We start from the raw sequence: 23,693 nt of genomic DNA, 5'->3' as shown, positions 1-23,693 counted from the left end.
GTCCTTTGCCACCTTTTGGTGATCTTCACAGGCAAGTCCAAGTCTCGCCGAGCATCTATAAATTGGTCCCTCACCAGTTTATACTGGAAGGTCTCAGCAGTATCTGAGTGTCCTAAGAACACAAGTCTCCGCAGGTCCTCTGACAGTTCAAGTGGGGTTTCTTCTTTCCCCCTCTTTCTAACTCTTGGTTCTTGCCCTGGCCAGCTCAGATAGATAGCTATCTCCAAACCATATGTCCATGGCTTGTTGTACCAGGTCTGGATAACTCAGTCTCTTTTGTGGGATTAAGTTAAGAACATAAGAACGACCGTATTGGGTGAGACCAAAGGTCCGTCTAGCCCAGTATCCTGTTTTCCGACAGTGGCCAGTGTCAGGTGCCCCAGAGGGAATGAACAGAACAGGTAATCATCAAGTGATCCATCCCCTGTTGCCCATTCCCAGCTTCTGGCAAACAGAGGCTAGTGACACTATCCCTGCCCATCCTGGCGGATGGCCATTGAACTGCTGCTAGCAACCCCCCTTTCTGTCCCTCCTCCCTACCATTAATTTGAGCTATAATGTTGGGTTGAACTAAAGGAGCCTCCCAAGTTGTTTTTCCCTGAAAGGTAGTGGGGCTTTTGCATTATCTGAGCTGGGACAATCCAACCTCTCCACTCTGGCCCTCTGTAGATGACAAATGGTAGAAGACTGTTGTAAATGTCTAGTCCTATCCAAGTCTTCCAGTTGGCTCAATTCCTCATCCAGGAGCTGCCTTGGATAGTGGCCAGTGACTCTTCAATTTCCTCTGTAGCTCATCTCAGTTGGCAAGTTCCAGGTTGGCTAAAGTTTATTAGTCTCTACCATTTAAATGGAAAACCTTCTGGTCTATGGCAGTCTGATTGCAGGTCAACTCATCAGTCTCTTTTACCATTCTCACCTGGTCATGTTGTGGCTGGACTTCCCAATCTGTTTGGATGCTTTGTATTTGTTGCTCCAGCAGAGACTTCATCTCTGCCTGCAGGTCATCTTTCTGGCACACCTTCAGATGCTGCTTTAATTCCTTCTGTGAAGCCTCCAGCTTCTGTTTTAGGTCTTGTTTTAAATCTCACTGCCCATTTTTGATTTCTGCAAGTACCTCCATTATTTGCTCTATCTTGGTTCAACAGTCATACCAGTTTACAGACTCTCTCACCTCAGAAATTGAATCCCATGTCTAGGACCAAAGTTGCCTCTTTTGGACCGGAATCAACTAGTCAAATTTTGGAGCCCTGGGGAAGTTCCACTTGGAAGCAGAAATTGATAGCATCTGGTGCTCTCTTTGATGCAATCTTGTTTATTTACAAGGAATGTACAAGTCCTGCTTCTCAGAACACAAGAACTAAAAACAAAAGAAGCAGTTTCTTAATTTACAGTCCCAAAGCCTCTTTAGCCAACATCAGACCAAAAGCTCTCTAGTTTTTTCCAGGGTAATACTGTGCTCACAGGCTACTGCTTGGCTTTCTTGCTTTTTGACTCTGCCTGCCTCACTCTCTCTTTCTCTATCTCTCACACCTGGTTACAATACCCAGTAGAATTACCTACACCCACATGGTACTAGTTTCTGGGCACACTCTAATAGGCCTTGTTTTAGGGGTAGCCCCTTAATCATCTCTTACAAATAACGTAATTGAAGGGTGTTTTCATACATCAATTTAAATGAAGTTTTAACTCAACCCACAACAAGGTTTCCCCTGTCTCACTGGGGTGTTGAGACTAAATTAATTGATGATTCTACTGCACTTTAAGATCCTCAGATAAAGGATACAATAGAAGTGCAAAGTTATACTGTATATTTGAACAGCCTAATCTCTTATCTGGAAAGATGGAGATGATGCTGGTTATGGTACCACTTCTAGTACCACACTGTTATATACTCCCCCCTTTTGATTTTCCTACCATAGTTTCATCCTCAGATTGGTTTGGCAATCTGAGGACTTTACATTTGCCTGCAAAGTTTGTGGGTTAAGATGGCCAAACCTGTTTTGCTACTTCTGAGTGCACAGCGTTACTTGGCAAAGTGGCTCTTGTGAAGATGAGGTTAGGTAGTTGCATAGCCAAATCTCCCACAGAGTTCCCGCTGCATTATTTATTTACTGCTATATGTGGCATCTTACAAACACATTAGAAAATAAAGTCCCTATCCTGCAAAACTTACACTCCGACTGCAAGAGATAGAAATTATGTCATTAAATGGGGGCAAGAATCAGAGCAGAATGTGCTGGAGACCTCAGACCTGGGGAAACCTCATTAGGAATGCACAGGTTTTTAATGCTGAGCATTTTTCATCTCCAAGGCACTTTTACAAACTATCAACATCAGCCGAGGGCGCTTGCAAAATTCTATTCATTCACGTGCCTTTTTTTTTTTAAAGAACAGAATATAAAATATCACCAGCTTGTTCATCACTGTGGTAAAGAGCAGGGGAGCAAATTGGTGTATAGGTTGGTAAATTTTCAGGAGTATTCTGAATGAGTAAATTCAATCATCATAAATAGCTTAACTTAATGTTTATTTAGTGGAGGGTTTTTTTTAAACTGGTTTCAGCATAGCTTCAGTTAGAGTTCATGTCCTAGATAACGTAGTTGTAAATAAAAGGAGTACTTGTATAAAAGGAGTACTTGTGGCACCTTAGAGATACTCTTAGGTGCCACAAGTACTCCTTTTCTTTTTGCAAATACAGACTAACACGGTTGCTACTCTGAAACCTGGTTGTAAATAAAGGATCCTATCCTTTGTCGTCATCCCCCTCGAAGTCAGTGCAAGATTTACCATGGACTTTCAGCCTTCCACCCACTCACCCTTCAGCAATCTCTGCCACCCCAGCGCTGTGGAAACCCGTGCATGGCTTGCGCTCCCCAGCCGCGCAGAGTTTAACCGGGAACTCCACAGAGTTCAGCGTTCCACCGGCGGCCCCTCCACTGTACGAACGTTCTGCCGATGGAACGCCGAGGACCAGCTCCGCGCCACTAGCGTTCTGTGGGAGGAACCCTCTGCTGTACGAACGTTCTCCCGGTGGAACGCCGAGGACCAGCTCAGCGCCACCAGCGTTCTGTGGGCGGAACCCTCCACTGTACGAACATTCTCCCGATGGAACGCCGAGGACCAGCTCCGCGCCACCAGCGTTCTGTGGGCGGAACCCTCCACTGTACGAACATTCTCCCGATGGAACGCCGAGGACCAGCTCCGCGCCACCAGCGTTCTGTGGGCGGAACCCTCCACTGTACGAACATTCTCCCGATGGAACGCCGAGGACCAGCTCCGCGCCACTAGCGTTCTGTGGGCGGAACCCTCTGCTGTACCAACGTTCTCCTGGTGGAACGCCGAGGACCAGCTCCGCGCCACCAGCGTTCTGTGGGCGGAACCCTCCGCTATACCAACGTTCTCCCGGTGGAACGCCGAGGGGCACCCCGCGCTACCAGCGTTCTGTGGGCGGAACCATCAGCAGCAGCCCCCCAGTGTACCCGCGTTCCACCGCGGGGGGCAGAGGAGCAAGGCCCGGGGAGTGGCTGACCGAGTGGCTGATGGGAGGCGCTAAACCGCCCCCCACCCTCGGCTCTGCTCCTCCTCCCCGCCGCCCGGCCTGCTGTTGACAAACCAGGTGCGGCGAGAGTCCCGCTGGGCAGCGGCTGCTGGCGCTCCAGGAGCCCTTCGCCCGGCAGCTATCAGCGCCCGGCCGCGAGCGGGGCGAGCCGGGGCAGGGCAGGGGACTCCGCCGAGCTAATGTGGCAAACGCTGGCGATCGCTTCGGTGTTTTTCCCGGGTCTCTTCTTTCTATCCGTTCGGAGTCTCGGCTGGGCTGCCCCGGCATGGAGCCTCAAGGACCGGATCCTCCTCAGCAGCAGGTACCGGGGGGCATGAAGGGGCGGCGGTCACCCGGAGTCTCTTAGGCGACCGGCTTGGTCGGCACAGCTGGCTGCCAACATCTGGCGCCTGCTGCAGCGTGTGGGAGATCCAGCACAGTACTGCTGGCACGGGCAGTGATGGGCGCCTCCAGGACAAGGCAGCGTGTGTGAGAGACATTGATCTAGGACCCAAGGGCATGAGCCGGACACGGGCAGCGTGTGTGAGAGAGGCTAGATCTACCTTGATGGTGGCTTGCAGAGTCCAGGCACCGCCTGCTGTAGTGAGAGGCAGGCTGCATCCGCACGTGTCGATGTGTGGCTTCATGCGGGTGGAGCATTCCGCAGCGAGGGAGGCACTGGCAGCAGGGAGGCAGCGGGACACAACGCTGTTAAACATAGCCGTGTAGAGAGCCCGGCTAAGGTATGGACCCTGCAGGTTCAGGCATGTAGGGCACTCTACTCACCTAAGCCATGCTTCACCATTTCCACTATTTATACCTGTGCTCACTGCGGTGCAGCATCCACTCTACCCCTAAGTACAGACATACCATAGATCTAGGATAGAACCGAGCAGAGTTCAAAGGCAGAGTGTGCGTGTCCACACGATGGGCACCGAGAAGAGAAGAGCTTGTTCCTGAGTGGGTGAGACCGTGTGATGCTGTGCAACATCCATCTAGAACGGCACAATAGCGTATCATTTCTGACTTGTGCAGAGCGTCTGTTACGTACATCTAGAAGAGAATGGCACATTTCTGGTAACCCCCGTGTTTGCGGTCTGTGCATCTAAAACATCCCAGCATGGGTCTCGGATACACCGTGTGTATGAATGCAAGAGACATCCAGAAGCAAACAGCGTGTTTCAGCTCTGTTTTGTTTGTCTGTGTTGTGCTGTTTCATACCTACTTGTACCTTTAGAATGCAAACTCTTTGGAGAAGGGACAGTTTAACATAGTTCAGCTACTGGGCAAGACCATGTATATTTTAGGAACTATGCATTATTATTTCCAGGGAATGTGTTTAATAGGGCTAGGCCTTGAAAAAAACTGCAGGCCATATCCTCAGCTGATAATAAACCAATGCAACTAGACTGATTTCAATAGAGCGGTGTCCGTTTACATCACACAAGGATCGGCATGTTTCAGACACAAACACTGTGTGTGGGAGGAGGGAGGTGCCATCGCCTTTGAGGCTAGAAGGGTGTAGAGTGGGTATCAAGTAAATATGCACCTTTTTGTCAGTGATCCCTCCAACCACTGAGGCGCTTTCATTCTAGTCATAGCAAGATTAGCAGGGGTATGATTTTTTTCTTATTTGTCAATTTCAGGATGGTGTCTTCTGTTCAAGCTACCATGGCTACTGTTTCTGGGATCATTGTTGTCCTTAATTGCAAGGATGTGGTACATGACAGGTAATTAAACCTCACCTAAATCACAGCCAGGCTGCAATTTTGCAAAGGCTTTACAAGAATCACTAAAGGGGGTGCTGGTCAGGCCGCTCGTAAATAGGTTTTTATGATAAAGAGGAAGGGTGTAAAGAGTAGCTAGGAACAAACTTCCTGTGTTCTCCTTCCCTCACATTTCAATTGCTGGAGGAAATGCGCCAGTAATGCCATTCTTTGAAAAGCGGTGGCTTTTGGAGTGCTCTCAGACACTGTTATACCATTCTCTTTGAAATCTAAATGGGGTAAGGGAATCTCCCCCATCACCGATGCATTTTAGATTTTAATTTGCTCAGCTGGACAAAAAGGAAAAATGAGGACAACATCATTTTCCCAACAGATATTAAGCCGGGGGTCTCAAACTCAAATGACCACGAGGGCCACATGAGGCCTAGTACATTGGCCCGAGGGCTGCACCACTGACCCCCACCCCGACTGCTGCCTTTCCCGCCACCACTCCACCCCTTCCATGAGGCCCCGCCACTGCCCCACCTCTTCCCACCCCTTCCCTGAAATCCCCACCCCAACTCCGCCCCCTGCCTGCCCCCAGGGGGTGCAGGAGGGGTGCAGGGTGCTGCAGGGGGCTCAGAGCAGGGGGTCAGGGTGCAGGAGTGGGGTGGGGTGCTGCAGGGGGCTCAGAGCAGGGGGTCGGGGTGCAGGAGTGGGGTGGGGTGCAGCAGGGGGCTCAGGGCAGAGGGTTGGGGTGCAGGAGGGGTGTAGCAGGGGGCTCAGGGCAGGGGGTTTGGCTGCAGGAGGGGTGTGGCAGGGGGCGGGTCCAGCCTGGTGTGCACCAGGGACAAGGCAGGCTCCCTGCCTGCCCGCCCTGCTCCCGTGCCGCTCTAGGAAGTGGCCGGAACCTGGGGGGGGCACAGGGGTCTGTGTGTTGCCCTGGCTACTCCTCCAGGTACCTCCCCCGAAGCTCCCATTGTCCACGGTTCCCCGTTCCCGGCCAATGGGAGCTTCGGGGGAGGTACCTGGAAGAGCAGCCAGGGCAACATACAGACCCCCGTGCCCCCCCAGGTCCTGGACGCTTCCCGGAGCGGCGCAGGGGCAGGGCAGGCAGCCTGCCCTGACTCTGGTGCGTGCCAGGTCGGAGCCGCTCTAGGTAAATGCTGGGGGGGCAGCGGTGCCACAGGGAGCTGGCGGGTCGCAGAAAATAACCATGCGGCCCGCGGGCCACGTGTTTGAGACCCCTGATCTATAGGCAAAGAATGATTATTTCATTACTGGTACCGTGGCCCTTCCCAGAAGCCCTGACCAGGACTGGGGTCGCATAGTGCAAAGTGTTGTACAAATACAGAGTTACCGTGGACTGTAATGCTTTAGTCTAATTTTGGTTGTCGCGTTACTGTGGGGGGCTGGGCGGTGTTGGTGGCCTGCTGTGATGCACAGGAGGAAGTAGATGAGCTGATGATCCCTTCTGGCCGGTCCCACTCCTCCTCTGAAATAGGAATGGAAGGAAAACATTTCTTTAGACATCCAGACACTAGAGGCTGTTCAGGCCTTGGAACACAGTCCTGCACAGAAGTTATCGACCAGTAACATGCCAGCAGTTCTTTGCAAGGCATCGGTTACAGTTATTCCACGTTGTGCAATTGTGACACCACGATACATTGAGAACAGGCTGCAACATGTGGCTGTTTCCCCAATAACCACACATCCTGGGGGATTTTATTGCCTAACTAAAATACTCTGCAGCTCTCTCAGACCTGGCAGGCAGAGATCTCAAAAGTAACTCCCAGGGATTAACTCAGGGATCCCAAAGTGCTTTCCAAACAGTAATGAAGGGGGACTAGGTAAGCACTCTTATCCTCATTTTACTGATTGAGAAACCAAGGCACAGCAATGTTACAAGCCCATTTCTACAAGCCACACTAGGGAACATTTACTAGTGCCCCATCTGAATTTGTGAGACTGCTTCTGAGTGTAAGTGCCTCTCCCTTCAAGCAAGGGCTGACGAGCTCAATCCTGTAAGGTGCTGCATCAGGACCAGAGCACTCAGAACCTGGCAGGACACTGGAGCTGCCTGCTAACCTGCGGCAATGCTGAGGTAGCTTCTCAGCTCGTTAGAGCTCAGGACTCCTGGGTTCTGTTCCTGGCTATGGCACTGAAGTGACTTGGGTAAGCAGCTTTGTCTCTGAAGGCCTCAGTTTCTCTGTCTGTACAGCAGGAGGGTGGTACTTTCCTACCTTTGGGGAAGTGCTGTGAAACCCTCTGACGGGATGTTCTGCAGGCACAGCCTAGCTTTTGAAGTAAAGGTCGAACAAAACTGTCATGGAAATGTGAGCAACAGGGTAAAGTGGGTGCTCGCAGCAGGGGTTGGCCTATTAGAGGCAAGTTTTCCTTTGGGCCTTGCAGACAATGGAGATAAACCAGCCTAAAACTGGAGTATCACGCTGGTGAGCCAGGCGTCTCGATCTCCTCCATCTTCCAGCCTTCCACTTGTGCACGAGGCTATAATGCGAGATCACTTCCTCCCCTTAGGTACTGGCTCGCAGTAGAGTACGTTTGGGTCATCGTCCCGTACATGATCTATGACGTGTGTGTCATGTACCTCTGCCACTGGCACAAAAGCAGAGACACCTTGGAGAAGAAGCATTCGCTGGCCAGTGTGAGGAGCTTCCTGGAGAAGGATCGCCTCATGGTGACGCACCATCTCTTCATTCTTGTTGTCCTCACGCCCGTCGCGCAGGTAGGGGAAGCAATCGGGATTACCACTCTAACCACACATAAGACAGACAGTGAAGCGCTCACCTGGTCCCAGACTGGGAGCAACACCTGGGCACACGGTGCCCTCAGTTGTGGTCTTTGTTGATTCCCATTACCTCCTGGGTGGTCTCTAAACACCGGAGTGAAATCCTGGCTCGAAAGACATCCATGGGAGTTTTGCCCTGGATTTCACCCTGGATTGTCCCCCACTGCAGTAGCCGGATTCCCCACACCCAGCTCCACCTCATCATCCACTTCACTCTGCTCTTGAACCCTCCGTGCAGCCCCATGATCTCCCCCCATCAACCATTGCTCCAGGGCACCTTCTTCCACCTGGGAACAGGGGGGCTGGAAGAGTTTGTATAATGGGGATTCTGAGAGCCACTGACCCAAACTATAAACCCTGCATATAATAGAAACCACAATCAGGGGGTACCGCAGCACCCCCTGCACCCCTAGTTCCAGCACCTACGCCTGGGAACACAGGGGACACCACATCTCTCCCATTTAGGACATTTCACAGACTGACTAGTAGGCGAGACTCTAAAGATGGGACAGCCAAAGTCCTCCACCTCCTTTCCCAGAGTCTACAAGCAGCACATGCCAAGCTCTGCTCCTAGACTTATTCTGAACTTATCAGGACTGAAACCAGTTTAGTCTGAACATAAAATTTAGTTTCAATCAGTCTGTGTACCTTGGATCTGTATCTGTCACCATCGATTAGTATCCTCTTCAACGAGCTTAGAAATCTTTGCTTCCAAGTCCACCTCCTGGGGGGAGCCATCTGGACCCAATAGAGAAGCTGCGATCCCCATGGTAATCCATAAAGTTACCTTCCTTCCAGCTTTGTTCAGGAGGGGCATGAGCCAACACCACTGAAAGTACTGGGAAGCCTCCAGTTGGCATCAGTGGGAGTTGGACTGGGCCCCACTTGGCCACGAAGGAGAAGGTCCCTGCACTAATCACTCTGGTTATTTCTAGTACCTCAGAGGAGAGCTTGGAGATTTCTTCGTCGGTTGCATCTTTGTGGCAGAACTGAGCACTCCGTTCGTGTCACTGGGCAAAATCCTGATGCAGGTAGGCCTGGCCCACATGTATCTTTAAAAAGAATGGGGTGGGGTGTATTGTTTTACCCATGTTGCTCTCCTAAATATTGGGATCAAAAAAGCCTTAATAATAAGAGCAAGGTTACCTGGGAAATCCAGCAGTGGTTCTCAACCTTTACCACCCCGGGACCCACCTGGAACTGCTTTCCATCGAACTAGGAGCCCTCTTTCATTTAACATTGTGGGAAACGCAGGTGGTCAGGATGCCCACAGCAGCTGTTTGGGATCCACACATCCGAAAACCCCGGTTTTAAGACCACACTGGCTTCCTAGTTCCCACTTGCTTCCATCATACTGTAGTCAAAGATGGATGGACTAAGTCCTCACTAACGAGTCACCAGCCAAAGAGCAGCAGCTCTCCTCACCAATCCTCTTTATTTAGGAAACCCTTTGTCATCAGTCACCCTGACCACCTTCCTCCCCTCACAGGCCATCCTGTCTTTGTCTCGTCCATCGGCTTCATCCAAAGCTCTCTGGAGCCAATGAGAGTCTTTCCATTGTCTTCTCTGTGTACTAACTCAGGCCCATAGATTGTAACCTCTTTGAAGCAAGGACTGTTTCCCTCCATGCCTGTACATCTCCATGCATTACAATACTGCAGGGATAATAATCAGTTACATAGACATGGACATTCACTCTTTATATGCAGCGTTTACCCCCCCCTTGTTTCTTTTGCAGCTAAAAATGCAGGACACGCTCCTGCACAAGGTGAATGGGATTCTCATCCTGGTGACGTTCTTCCTCTGCCGGATTGTCCTCTTCCCGTTCATGTACAGGGCCTATGCCAGGCACACGGGGATCCCCATCTACATGGTGCCTTTCCACATCCCCATGCACTGCAACGTGGCCAACGCCTCTCTCATCGCCCCACAGCTCTACTGGTTCATGCTGATCTGTAAGAAGGCTGTCCGACTCTACAGCAGTTCACCGTCTGACAAGAATAGATAATTGCCAGCAGAGGCTGCAGACCACAAGGTTTGAGACTAAGCCAGCATCCTGGCTCTTCTCCCAGCTGCCTTGCCATTAAAATCAGTGTTGTCGGTACCAGGTTGGGACCGGAACATCATTGCCCATTAGTATTAGGAGGCCCTTTTACTTTAAAGCAGCTGTGTTGTCTCCGCTGCAGTTCAGGGAAGCAGCACCAGCCTGTTACAGAAGGACTGTCTTTCTGTAACACTCAAGTGTCCTGTGTCCTTCTGTCTGGGGGGGAACCCGGCTAGTGGGAGCGTTATGTAGGTGAAGCGCTAAAGAGCCTCGCTGTGGTCAGACTCTCTAGCTATTGGTCAATGAAATGCTAAAGAGGAGAGAGGGGAGCCAAGAGGGTTTGTTATAAATATTCTGGTCAATTTAATAGGTGACATTGGCATTGAAAGACTACGGCACAGACCCAGACCTGGCAGCAGTGGGTGCAACGCCCCCAGAAGACACTGGGCCAAATTCAGTGGTGTGTGTAACCTGTGGGCTGTCACTGGTGTGATTTAGCATTTAGTGGTTGTGGAAAACCAGGGTGTCATACACACTGAGGGGCAGGTTCACCTCGTTCAGGTTCGGAGTTATTCTGATTTACAGCCTTCCAGCTCAGAGCAGAATCTTGCCTTGGGGGAACAGAAAAGGGGGTGATATTCTGAACAGTCTGCTCCCCTTATGCTGCCCTTGTGCCATGGCTGAATTTGGTCCATTGCCTCTGGGGAAGTTTCTAGTTGCTGCTAAGCACGAGTTTGTCCCTTGGCCACACTCCATGCAGACCTAAGTGCCATGTTTCCCCAGGTCTGGGATTACACAACCACTAACTCAGCCCTGGTGAAAAGAACCAGAGAGAAGAAACTGGAGCTAGGAATTATAGGTGAAATGCAACAAGCTGCTGGAGGTGGCAACACCAAAACAGTGGTCACTGACTGACACCCCTAGTCTAGTCCTACACCAACGCTGACTTGGGCCCACAGTATCTGCTGCACTGACTGACTGTTTCCCCTGACCCTGCTTAGTACCACACCCCCTGCAAGACTGGCCCCAGACTGCAGCACTTTGCTTAATGCCGAGAACCAGATCTTTCTGTGGACTAAAGACCCTAGCAGGTGCAGAAGCAAAACACCAACCGCTCTGAGCACAGACCTCTGATGGACAATCACCATATGCACAAGAAACACCAGGATAGTCACTGGCTCTTTGTAACCTTTGGTGCTAGCACCAACGGGCTGCATTCATCCCTGGAGAATAACTCCACAGAAGCGAGTAACTCCACCAGGGGCAAATCTGGACCTTACTTATCTGTGGAGCAGGGAGTTTACAAAAGGATAGGCTGCCTTGTAGCTTTCATTCAGCCGCTGCACAAGAGCTGAAGACTGTGTTTGAAAGCACTTAGCTCTCCAAACCCCAGTTCCTTCAGGCATCAGGTCTTACGCTGGACATAGTCACATGTTCCTGGAAGATTAAGGGAATTGGTTCTTTCCAAGCTTAGCTCTAACAATGTGTCACTGCAATGACTGATGGATTAGTACTGTGTTTTGTTTTTATTATTATTATTAACTACAAAGGCCAGTCAGATGGGTGGGTTTCCACTTTGTCACATGCTCTCAGAGTTGCAGGCATTCTTATCATGCTGTTTTTGTTACAAATAATTTGCCTTATGTAACGGAAAGGAAAAAAGCCCTTGAGGCATTTTAAAATTTGCACTAACATTGCGCCTACTCACTACAATGCCTGTCGGAGGGGGGACCAATAAAGACCTCTTTTCAGAGCCACTACATGGTGAATCTGTCTTGTACAACGTGCACTTTCTGTGTAGAGAGGCTCTAGCTGGCTGAGGGGGAGTCAGGGTTACCAGTCTGAATCCAGCTCAGCCCAGAAGCAACCCAAATTCATTACCAAGCTGCTAGAGATTTAGGGGTGTCACTTAATTATCCCCAGCAGGCAGATGGTGATGTCACAATCTGCCCATGAGGATCTAAGCCCCATTTGCTGACAGTATTAGCAGGGGGCCCAGTTACTGAATAGCCAATGGAGGCTGAGCTTCTCTGGATTAGAGTTACAGGGCTGTAGGCCTGGTGCGAAACTCCTTAACAGCAAACACAGTAACAAGACATTAAGGCAGATTGGAGTTGCGGGTGCAATAGCTGAAGAGCAAGTCAAGAGCAACTAAAATGGAGGCTACTTTAGCTGGCAGGTTTCAGAGAGGATGCAGACATCAATTTCTAAATGCACCATGACACTCTCAGGCACGTTAAAAAATACAGCTACAAAACCAAGTCCAAAAGAAAAGGTTTATTATAGATCTTACAAATCTCCAATTAACTTCTCCTCATCTTTGTAGGGTTTAGGCTCTGTTCAACACTGGTGTGTCTCATTCTGTCATGCCTCTGAACTTTGATGATCTGTGGAGCCGAGACACGCCGTTTTGCTCCAGGTGTAATCTGTGACCTGCTTGCCACCTGGGGTGGCTCACAGCTTGCTCAGCTTCTGCAGTAGCGTGGCCCGGAGCTCCTTGTTGCTGACATTGTCGGTGATGGACTCCAGGAAGTGCTTCTCGTTGGCTTTCCTGAGCGCGCTGCTCAGGGACTTGTCGGAGGCACTGAGCGTTTCATATTGCGAGAGGATCTCCAAGGCCAGGACCAGGAGCGGCTCACCGGAGCAGTCATCCGGCAGCATGGCCACGACATGCAGCACATGGCAGAACACCTGGATGTAGATGAAGGACACTTCCTGCGTGGGGTTCTTGTCGTCGGCAGAGTGCCAGTGAGAGAGGGAATCCCTCTTGACAGAGCCTAGCAGGTCGGTGAGGCTGCTGCTGTAGAGTCTCACCACGTGCTGCCAGGCTTCTGCAGGCAGCCAGCTGGAGCAACTGGAGCTGCATAACAGCTGGAATCCTCTCAGGAAGAGCACAGAGAACTGGAGATAGTGGGCAAAAGGCCTGAAGTTGAGCAGCGGCATGTACTGCACGTACTCCAGAGTATAAGGTACGTGAAGGACCTGCCTGTGTAGCAGGCTTTCAATCACCTGTGTGAGTCTCTTCCATTCGCTGTGGCTGCACCACGGAAGGACCTGTATCAGGGCCACAAGGAACCCTTTGCTGAACAAGTTGACTTCTTCTGGGTTGTCCACATCAACAGTGAGGAGAGAGAGCATTTGCTCCCTCAGCGCCGTGGAGATGCAGCAGCACTCCATCCAGGCCAGGAGCCCGCTGCCTGCCCCATAGGCCGGGACGGGGCGGGACGTCCACTCATCCTCTGAGAGCTTGCAAATTTCAAACAGGGTAGCTGGGACTTCGTTCTTAAAGTGGTCCCCGAAAAGCTTCTTCAGCCGGAGACCAACGGTCCAGTCCAGCAGCTCGACCTTCCGGCGCAGCCAGGCCAGCGACTGGATCCACACTTCTGGGGCAGGGGCAGCTTTCTGCCCCAACACCTCGCAGAGCTGAGAGAGAGTGGTGGCAATCAGGTCTTTGGTCTCCAGCGAAGGGCAGTGCTGGTCCCTGAACCGGTGCCAGTACTTTGTGTAACCATCCAGGAGCTTGCAGAGGCCCAGAAGAAGCGGGAAGGGGTAGCAGGACTTGAGCCACTGTTCCTCTGGACCAGGCTGGACCTCCAGAACCTTACTGAGGATCTGCAAGCTCAGCTCGATGTGAGCAAAGTCTGATTTCAAATGGGGAAGGACAAAGGCTTTGGTCACCTCTGCAGGGGAGAGGAGTGGATGACCTGAACTTGGCTGCATGAGAAAGGTCAAGAACTCTAGAAACTGCTCCTTTTCCTTAGCGGAGGAGAGTCTCCCCCAAACAGTCTCCTTTAGACATCTCTCTAGCAGGCTGCCCGACCGGTTTGGGTCGTCTCGTGCCTCTTGGAAGCTCAGTGCTGGAAAGGAGCACAGAATCTGTGCTAGGAACTGGTGTGTTCCCAGGTTGACGACAGCAAGGTTGCAGACCTTCTTCACCGTTGCCTCTGGGTGGAGCAGAGCCAGCCTCGCCACAGAGGAGACAGCCTTGGTGAGACCTTGATCTGATGCACTCTGCGTGATCTGGTTGAAAGCCAAGTTCAGCTCCTCTTGAAACCCTTCCATGAAAGTCTTCAAGTTCAAGGACAAGCCCTGCCCACCCCAAGAAGCCAGGACGCCCGAGATCACCTTGTTCTTGTCAGGTAGTGGAAGCTCAGTGTAACACTCCAGAATAGTTTTGACCACTTGGCTCTGCAGCTCCCTGCTCTCTCTGTTATCGGCAGACAGGCTAAAAGTCACGGTGGTCTCCAGCAATTTCAAGACCAGCTCTGGTTTCTGGAAGAGAGCTCTGTTTTTAACAAGACAGGTGACCCAGTCCTTAGAAAAAGCCCAGGCTTTCTCAGAAGCAAAAATGGAGCACATTTCTGTGTGCCGGTCCATCCTCTTCTCGATAATTGCCATGGCAACCAAAGCCATGACACTGCTGTCTGAATTCCTGCCTTTCAGCTTTGGATTGATCTTCTTGAGGAAGTCCACAATGATCTGTCCCAATTCTGACACCATTTCCTTCTCATCCTCGCTCAGGTCTCCGGACTTGGCATAGGAGATCAGGTTCTTCCCGAAGGCCGTGAGGCTGTCAAGGAGTCGGTAGCTTTCGTAGCAGATCTCTTTGTGGTTGTTCAGCACGCACTGCAGCTCCTCCCCCCAGCTCTGGAGCAAGCTACGGAGGAAGTTCAAGCCAACAAACAGCTCCTCGCTGGACAGCTTGACTATGGACAGCAAGCTCACGCTCCTCTCGGCCTCCTTCACTTTCTCCTCCAGACCCCTTCTGTTGTACCGGTTCTCGCTGTCATCGTTCCAGATGGTGACGACGGATGCAATCTTGTCTAGATATGCTTTGACGGGCAGCGAGCTGGACTCACGCTCTATCACCGTGAAGACCGACAGCAGCTCCACTAGGTTGGCCAGAGCACAGCACTTCATCTTGGGGAGGACGATGCTCCCGGAGATCTGCTTTAGCCCATCGATCAGAACTGTCAACAGGCCAGTGGCTATGCGGGGGCTCTGCAGGGAGAAGGGGTCACCCTTGAATCTCTTTGCAGGCTGACAGGGCTCATCGGGAGACTCGGACAGGTGCTGATGGGCCAGAGTGCTGAACATCAGGATCATTTTGTCTTGCTCACCCTCCTTGTGTTTCATTATCTCCCACCAGACGTCCAGGAAGAAGGCGGCGTCCACCAGGGACGTCTCGTTCACAACGTACTTGACAAATAGCTCGAGCTCCCGCTGACGCACGGCTGCAGGCAGTGCCAGCAGCAGCTGCACAAAGAGCCGTGGCGCATTCAGAGCCTTGAGCAGCTCGAAGAGGACGGTGTGGTTTATACGCGGGATCATGCTGCCCACCGAGAAGAAGACATCTTCCTTCCACTGTTGGTCAACTGAGGTGGAGCCCGCAGAGGACAAGGGGCAGGGAAGGAGGATTTTGGCCCAGATGATGATAACCGCTTTCTTCTTCCACACATTGGGTTGGGGTGGGGAAGAGGAACGGCTGGTGCATATTTCCTTCAAGGCATCGGTTATAGGCTGCCCAACCAGGGGCCAGTCGGATTTGGCCAACTCTGACAACGCTTTGGGATGATACAACTTTGTTGCTAGCAGGAATCCGCCATGCAGAACGGTTGTTTCCTCACAGATGTTCAAGGGTCCTGTTTAAAGAGAAGCACACACAGACATGGTAATGAATGCAATTCAATCTGAGAGGAAAGATGCTCTTGTAATTAGACCGGGGCTCAGAAGAGCTGGATTCAATGTTCTGCCACAGCCTCTTTGTTTGACCGTAGGCTAGTCAGTCTGTAAAATGAGGAAGTATTACTAGCCCTTCTCCCATCTTTCTAAAGATAAGAACGGCCCTACTGGGTGAGACCAAAGGCCCGTCTAGCCCAGTACCCTGTCTTCCGACAGCAGCCAGGGCCAGGTGCCCCAGAGGGAATGAACAGAACAGGTAACCACCAAGTGATCCATCCCCTGTTGCTCATTCCCAGCTTCTGGCAAAGAGAGGCTAGGGATACTATCCCTGCCCATCCTGGCTACTAGCCATTGATGGACCTATCCTCCATGAATTTATCTAGTTCTTTTTTGAACCCTGTTATGGTCTTGGCCTTCACAACATCCTCTGGCAAGGAGTTCCACAGGTTGACTGTGTGTTGTCTGAAGAAATACTTCCTTTTATTTGTTTTAAACCTGCTGCCTATTAATTTCATTTGATGACCCCTAGTTCTTCTGGGTCACCAAATGAAATTAATAGGCAGCAGGTTTAAAACAATTAAAAGGAAGTATTTCTTCACACAACACACGTCCAGTCAACCTGTGGAACTCCTTGGAACTTCTTCTGTTTCATCTCCTTAGACTGCAAGCTCTTTGGAGTGGGCACTGTCTCTTTCTATGTATACACACAGCACCTAGCATGAGACACTGCTATAATACAAACAGTTTACTTAAACTAACTGACACTGAGGAATGTTAATGGATTGTTACGGAAATGCTGCAAGGAAGTAAAAAATTCAACCTTCCATCTTATAGGGGGAAAAACAACCCTGCATTAACCCTTAATGCAGCAAGTCCACCAGATCTGGGGATTAGAGAGACGATGTGATTGTCCTGAACTCCAAACAGGAGCCCAACACATACCAATTACACACAAAAACACGGTCAGTTTACACACGCTGCAGTAGCTCCTTCATTAGCATAGGGCAGCCTGGGAGCGTCAGGGAAAGAGGATTACACACGCATGCACAACAGCTTGCAGGGAAAGGGATGTTTTCCAGCTGATGATTGTTGTATCAGCCTGTGTTTCTATAGAGCCTACAATCCCAAAGCAGTTTACAAATTAGACAGCACTGAAATGAAGGTAGGCTAGAGGCAATGAGTACCAACACCCATGCATTGAACACACTACACAACAGCGGGGGGTGGGCTCCGGACACCAGTACAAACTCTTCCTCTTAGAAAACGTGCCATGGGATCAGTATTGCCCACACAGCACAAACAGGGCTCTGGTTTCTAAGATTGCCAACCCCACCACTTCTCTCTCACAGACAAAGAACTTAAGATTTCTAACCCCCAGAGGAAGAAGGAATCTGTGAAACTGCCCCTCCACTGCTGTGGTGGCAAAAGGTGCATAACGGGGGCTTCTGGAGGGATAGAGGAAGGAATTTGGTGGCCCTGCTTCCTAAAGTCTCTGTGTCTGCTTGGCACAGGCCCTGCTCTGGTGTTGTACATAAATACAGAATTGTGACACTAAGTCTTTCCACGGCACTTTCCAAGAGAGGATCTCATGGAGGTGGGGGAAGCACTGCTGTCAGGCTCACGTTCACTAGAGGCACAGACAGGTGAAGTCACTCACCCAAGGTCACACATCAGCAGTACCTTCAGACCAATGTACCAGCATGGTGGAATGTTGCACAGCTCTAAAATGCGAGCTGCATTCCAGCACACCCCTGCAAGGATCCTGCATACACACGCCCACCCCAGAGGAAAGGCTAGGCCTTGCTTCCAGGGAAAAGTCACATCTAGAAGTCCTGTGGCTAAAACACTGCCACAAGACAATCATTGATCTGCATTGATCATGCTGTACTCTGCAAATTCTCCTCCTAATACAACATACCCCATTGGTCTAAAGCTTTGGGCTGTAAATCTCCAACGCAAAGATCAAGGGGGCTGGCACTGGATTCCCACAGTAGGTGGGGTTGCCGTGTAGGATGCTGGTGTGTATTTTTGTTACTGGATTTGAATCTTTTCTGTTTACATTGCCTGCTCACAGAAGGTTCATTGTCCCCTCCGAACAGTTTCCAAACAGCGTTACTGGCCGTGATATAACGTTCTATGAGAATTGTGGACCTCTTGTCCAGGCAGGTTAACCCTCTGCTCCTCACACACTGTCAGAGAGGCTGTAGCAACAGCATAAGCCACAAGAGAAGGAGCAAGGAGGGATCTGCCAGTGTCTCTCTCTCATGCATGTAGATGGAATCGCAATCCCTGAAGCGCACCTTTTTTGGTACATGCAATCGGGTGTACAAACAGGGCAAACGATTCTCTCTCGGGTCTGATATCTGCTAACCCCCTAGCTGACTCCTCAGCCAGCCGGTGCAATTACTTAGCTCAGTCCAGGGTCCCCATTTAGGCGGGGAAGGCTGGTGCCCTGCTGGGATCAGCAGCCTTGTATAATGCAACTCCGCGGGGGCGCACTCTTACATCAGGGGAGCTTGCCCAACCACCGGCCCAGAATAGCTGGGATACCTGGCGCCTACCCAGGCCAGAAACGTGGGAACGACTTTATAGGGCGGAGCTGTTTATTAAACACCCGGCAGGTGAGGCTGGTTTAAGGTGCTGTGTGTCGCCACACGCTCCCCCTCCCCCGATGCACGCTCACACCCTGCCACGCGTGTCCCAACACAACACGCCCCACGCACGGCTTAACGCAGACACACACGCGCTCCACGCGCGTCCTAACACCCCCCACGCACGTCCCAACACGCCCGCACCCACTCCACGCGCGTCCCCCCCACGCACGTCCCAACACGCCCGCACCCACTCCACGCGCGTCCTAACACCCCCCCACGCACGTCCCAACACACACACCCGCCGCTGCCCCAGGCAGCGGGGCCGGGCCGCCCCAGCGTCCTGCGGGCAGGAGCCGGGGGCAGCCGCGCCGCCAGCCAAGCACCCACCTAGCTCCATGGCCCGGCCTGTCCGCTGCTCCGGCGCAGGCGGCGGCGGCCCCGGCAGGGCGAGGGCGGCCCCGGTCCCGGCTGCCCGAGGCGGCGCTTGTGAGCTCGGCGCGCCCGGCTCTGTGACGCTCCGGCCCAGCCGCCGCCTGCGAGCCACGTGGCCGCGGCTCACCCGGGGCTCCCGGCGGCGAGAGGCGGCACAGCGGGCTCTGCGGGCGGCTGCGCAGCACTGCACGGCGCGGCCTGGGATCGCAGGTCAGTGCCCCGCCGGTAAGATCCCGCCCGCTCTCGCCCGGCTCCTGGGTTGGGGAGGGGGATTTCCCCCCCAACCCCGGTTCTGTGAACTAGTTACATGCAGTGGGGCCTGTTCAGTGACTGTCTGGAAAGGTGACTTGAAACTGAAACATTAATACACGCTTTGAAAGCACGCACAGTGTATGATAAAATACGTGTATCTGAAAAAGTATAATCGATTTGAAAAGCAGGGACATGGACTAGCTTCTGTCTACAGTTGTTGTTTTTTTGTGACCATGTCAGTGCATTCATTTCGGTGACATGGGCCTACCTAATAATTTCAAATTTGAAAGCAAAGTCTAAAGCAGTTCTCCCTGGCAGCTCCTGATGAGCTGGGGGGAAAGGCTTCAAGACCAGACTGTATTTACATTCACACCTAATCTACTTAGGTATCCAGCAAACAGAGCTGCATTGCCTAAGTGATAGATTTTGGCTGGGGTTGGGTTATAAATCACTTGAATGGGAGGGGAAGGGGGGTAATGAAATGGTGTTGGTCTTATTGCAGGAGTAAAGGGCAGTAGAACTGTCCTTAGCCTCTGCTGATTGAGGGCATCAAAAGAGAGGGTGGGGACAAGGGTTTTGCTTGATAGTCTCCCTGAGTCACAAGTACTGTTTGACCTGCCCTTCTCTCCCCTGTTTAAAGACAAAAAGAACAGGAGTACGTGGGGCACCTTAGAGACTAACATTTATTTGAGCATAAGCTTTCGTGAAGTAGGCTGTAGCCCACGAAAGCTTATGCTCAAATAAATTGGTTAGTCTCTAAGGTGCCCCCCGTACTCCTGTTCTTTTTGCAGATACAGACTAACAGGGCTGCTACTCTGAAACCTGTTTAAAGACAGCTGATTAGGCTCCAGAGCTAGTCTTTTGTTTTGTTAAGTGACCACTGCAGCTCAAATCAGGTCAAAGTGCTTAGACCTGCTGGGGGACAGTGTTTCTGTGGAAGAGATGGCCCAGTCTGCACTAGCAGCGAGGTTCCCCCCCTCCCCCGTAGAGCTCAGCTGAAATCACAGAGAGCTGGGTGGAACCTCAAGAGACCAACTCGCAGAGGTCACAGTGGCAGGTGGCAGCAGAAGGTGATGGCGGAGGGCCTTTGGCAACAGAGCGATGGAGTGAACGGTGGCATAACACATAACAGTGGCCAGAGCGAACAGTGAGCAGCTGGAGGAATGAGCAAGGTGCCTTCTTGCCCCCCACCTGGGAGGTGAACTCATGTGAAAGCACCTCTGAACTCTGAGTCTCCACTGACGAAGGACAACACCAGTGAGTGTTAATGAGGCTGTTAAGAATGCTGGAGACACAACACAGTTCATGCGAACACACAGGGCTGCGACATCATACTGTCTATTTAAGCAAGAGATACCGCCCACTACAAACTGGAGGCCAATGTTAAGTACATGGTCACTTGTTCATCCTGAAGCTGAACACTGATTCTGAACAAGAACAGCAAATGCTCGCTGTCTTTCTGCAGGAAACTCCACTGACTGGCTAGACGCGTGTGGTGCAACAGTGAAAAGACTCAACAGTTCAAAGAATGAAGAACTCTCACCACAAAAAAATTTGCATACATAGCTGATGAATACACTGATGCAAATGGGCATCAAGTATTAAGTCACTGTGTATGTTATCTTGAGGTCAGTGATAGGCCAGTAGATGCATTTCTAGATGTTCAAGTTATAGAAGACACATCAGCTGCATCTGTGACAACCCACATCTTAGAAGAGTTAAATGCTTGTCAATTGGACCCCAAACAGATGGCTGCTTGTGCATTTGAGAGAGCTGCAAACTTCTCTGGAAGACATGGTGGAGCACAAGCTTTGCTCAGAGAAAAGCATAACCCTAATCTCTCCTGTACACACTGCAGAGGCCATCTACTCCAACTAGTGCTAGTACGAGCTGCAGACTCTTCAAAAGACATTTAAAAAGCTATAAATTTAATGTTTTCATTATATTCTTTTTTCAGCAAGAGTCCAAAAAGACTGAATATCTTGGAAAATATAGAAGATACACTGGGACTGAAGTTCAAATTAGTCCAACCTGGGAAAACTCTCTGGCTTTCTCATGAGCGATCCTTGGATGTTGTCTTAAAATTACTCCAGATACTATTACTGGCTTTGAAAAGTATCTACCAAGATGGGATGGATCTAAGTAGTGAGACTGGTGGATTACTTTTGCTACTACATTCAGAGAAGACTACTGCCATTCTCTCCTTTGTAAGTCTACTGTTAAAACCACTTGGGTCATTAAACAATGGCCACCCAGGCATCTGCTACAACAGTAGTAGATCTTTGTCCAGCAATAGAAGCTACATTTGGATCAATCAGAGAGCTATCCACTGAAAAAATACTGGAAGAACAAAGACTTCAGTCCAGAAGTTGAGTAATGAAGGCATTTATATTGAATCCTTAAGTGAAGAGGACAAGAAGTGTTTGTTAAGACAACTGAAAAAGTACACAGACTTGATTCTTAAAAATCTACAACAGCGACTTATAGATTCTACTCAACCTCTACGTAGCTTTTACAGATCCCTGTCCTATAAAACACCGACAGTTGAGTGGAGTGAGGCACTACCAGCAATGGGGCTGCCGTGTGCTCAGGACAGAATAGAGAATTTGAACACACAGTGGAATATCGTACGACGAATGAATGAAGATTTGACTTCATCTTCTTTATCATCACTAGTGGCTTGACCCAATCTTTGTGCCATGTTTCCTGGGATGAAAGAAGTAGAAATTCATCTCTTGCTACTCCCAGTCACAACAGCTACAGTCGAGCATTCTTTTGCCTCGAGTGAATAGAATTTTGTGTTCTGAAAGAAGTCGCCTTCTGCCTGATCATGTAAATGAACTAATGAGCATATCAGTTGAAGGAATGGAAGTACCGGACACACAAGAAGCCACCAGAGATGAACGCATTGCATTCAAGAAGTTCATTAACAGAGTTATGCAAAATTATAATAAGAAACCAAGAAGGATGTAGACATAGTGTTTCATAGAAGGCTTGAGTAGCCAACTTTAATATTTGTGATGATTTTAAAACATGAGTTAAATCTAATTAAATGGTCATGAAACATTTTTCAGTTTTTACTATGGTGCCATAGAGCCACCTTAACCCTCACAGTCTCACCCCTCAGCGGCCCTGACTCCCACCCTGTAAATTTGAACACCCCCCCCCCAATTTCAATTCCTGGGGGAGACACTGGTTGGGGATCCCCGTCAGCCCCTCTGCTGCTAAGGCCCCCCCCAGATCACGCACCAAGACACTGAAAATCTTCCCCTCCTAAAACTCTCAGCTCCCTGCTCCCCATCTTGACTTACCCCGGCTGAGTCCTGGAGAGGGAGATTCGCTTCCCCAGGACACTTCAGATTTCCTCAGCATGTGGGGCCGGGAGCTCTCAGCTTCTGCGACTCAAAGAATCCTGGATACCCCTGAGACTGGGGGGCGGGGTGTGTGTTTAGAGCATCAGTTTTAAATGGAATGAAAGGGGGCTGGGAGAACCACCCCACTAAAGCCGGAGTGTTCAAACCTTTTGTGCCTAAGTTGAGGCATCTCAGTCAAACCAGCCTGGTTTTAGGAGATGCTGAGCAAACGCGGCCACTCTTATTTAGGTGATCCTAGCTTTGAAACAGAGGGCCCAGGCCTCTTAAGGAACTTAACTTAAACCTATTAGCAGCCAGCAATTGATTAAAGTACTTCTCTATAACCAATGGTCATATTTGCATTGCTTAGCTAGGTACTATGACAGGGCACTTTATAAATATCTATTTTAGTATAGATACAAAAACTTCCACTGTTTACGTGACTGTCTCATTCGGGGCACAAAAATTCAGCATGGGGATATGGTGGGGTTGTGTTTGTTTGTGGTTGTTTTCCAGTATTGCTAAACTCAAGGCTTCCAAAATCATGTCAGGCCCCATAAAAATTAACTTTAAAAATAATAAATAGTTGGGTTCTTTTTATTTTCCTTCTGGATTTTTAAATGTTTGAGTCACATCTTCAAGTTTTTCTCCACAATGATCAGGGATAGAAATTTACATTTTTCTACCCCCTTCTTAAATGAAAGCTGAGACTGGGATACTCACCTGACTCCAGCAGCTGGGGCTTTAAGAAAAAACACCAAATAGTAGAACAGTTGGCAACACTGCTTCTTTCCTAGGCAAACTGCCAATACATAGGCACATCGGGTTAAATTCCTCTTGGCAGAAAGCCAGAGCAACCCCACTGAAACCCAGACTGACACAGATAGAGTTAAGACCAAATTCCTAGCTAAATTTGTTTTCTTTGAATAATTGCCTTCCTTTGACCTTCTTCCACATTGGTTACAAAGGCAGACTAAACCTGTCCATATGTTTAGCAGATTTCTGATGAATAGATGGCCACACATTTTACAAACCAGCCATATTTATAAACGGTCTATATTTTTATACCATGTTCATCACAGTAGAGAGACTAACTGCTATACATAGAGAGAAACAGACCCCAAGAGCCTGTCTCCAAAAGGGAAAGTAATGCTCGGTCCAAGAAGAATTGACTGTAAAAATCTGTAAAATCTGCTAAATCCCCCAATCTGGGATTAATTTTAAGGCCATTTGAAAATTGTATTGCTCCTGCTACAGTCAGTTGCACGGTCTTTCATTGGGGC

The 23,693-nt window shown here is 50.2% G+C and overlaps 2 protein-coding genes across 3 annotated transcripts in view; one reads left to right on the top strand and one right to left on the bottom strand.

The window, feature by feature from the left end:
• Positions 1 to 3,055: 3,055 nt before the first annotated feature.
• The window catches only part of TLCD3A (TLC domain containing 3A), a 20,772-nt gene continuing 134 nt past the window's right edge, over positions 3,056 to 23,693 (top strand). Inside the window, exons 1-5 of one of the 2 annotated variants that reach the window (XM_073315598.2) lie at positions 3,056 to 3,860; positions 5,185 to 5,268; positions 7,783 to 7,990; positions 8,989 to 9,084; positions 9,792 to 10,088. In XM_073315598.2, coding sequence (XP_073171699.1) covers positions 3,739 to 3,860; positions 5,185 to 5,268; positions 7,783 to 7,990; positions 8,989 to 9,084; positions 9,792 to 10,061 — 780 coding nt within the window. In that variant the 5' untranslated portion in view covers positions 3,056 to 3,738 and the 3' untranslated portion in view covers positions 10,062 to 10,088. Of the gene's footprint in view, positions 3,861 to 5,184; positions 5,269 to 7,782; positions 7,991 to 8,988; positions 9,085 to 9,791; positions 11,858 to 23,693 lie in introns of those variants that run through there. The other variant, XM_073315597.2, reaches the window with a different exon arrangement.
• Positions 12,360 to 18,930, bottom strand: GEMIN4 (gem nuclear organelle associated protein 4). The gene is made up of 2 exons (XM_073315571.2): positions 18,761 to 18,930; positions 12,360 to 15,739 (listed from the first exon to the last, which is right to left on the bottom strand). Exons 1-2 carry the CDS (start codon positions 18,768 to 18,770, stop codon positions 12,552 to 12,554), a joined length of 3,198 nt encoding a protein of 1,065 aa, XP_073171672.1. The 5' UTR covers positions 18,771 to 18,930; the 3' UTR covers positions 12,360 to 12,551.

The sequence above is a fragment of the Lepidochelys kempii genome, chromosome 17, assembly GCF_965140285.1.
Source record: "Lepidochelys kempii isolate rLepKem1 chromosome 17, rLepKem1.hap1, whole genome shotgun sequence".
Lineage (NCBI taxonomy): Eukaryota > Metazoa > Chordata > Testudines > Cheloniidae > Lepidochelys > Lepidochelys kempii.
Note: the sequence above shows the minus strand (reverse complement) of the source record. Positions and strands in the feature narration are given on the sequence as shown.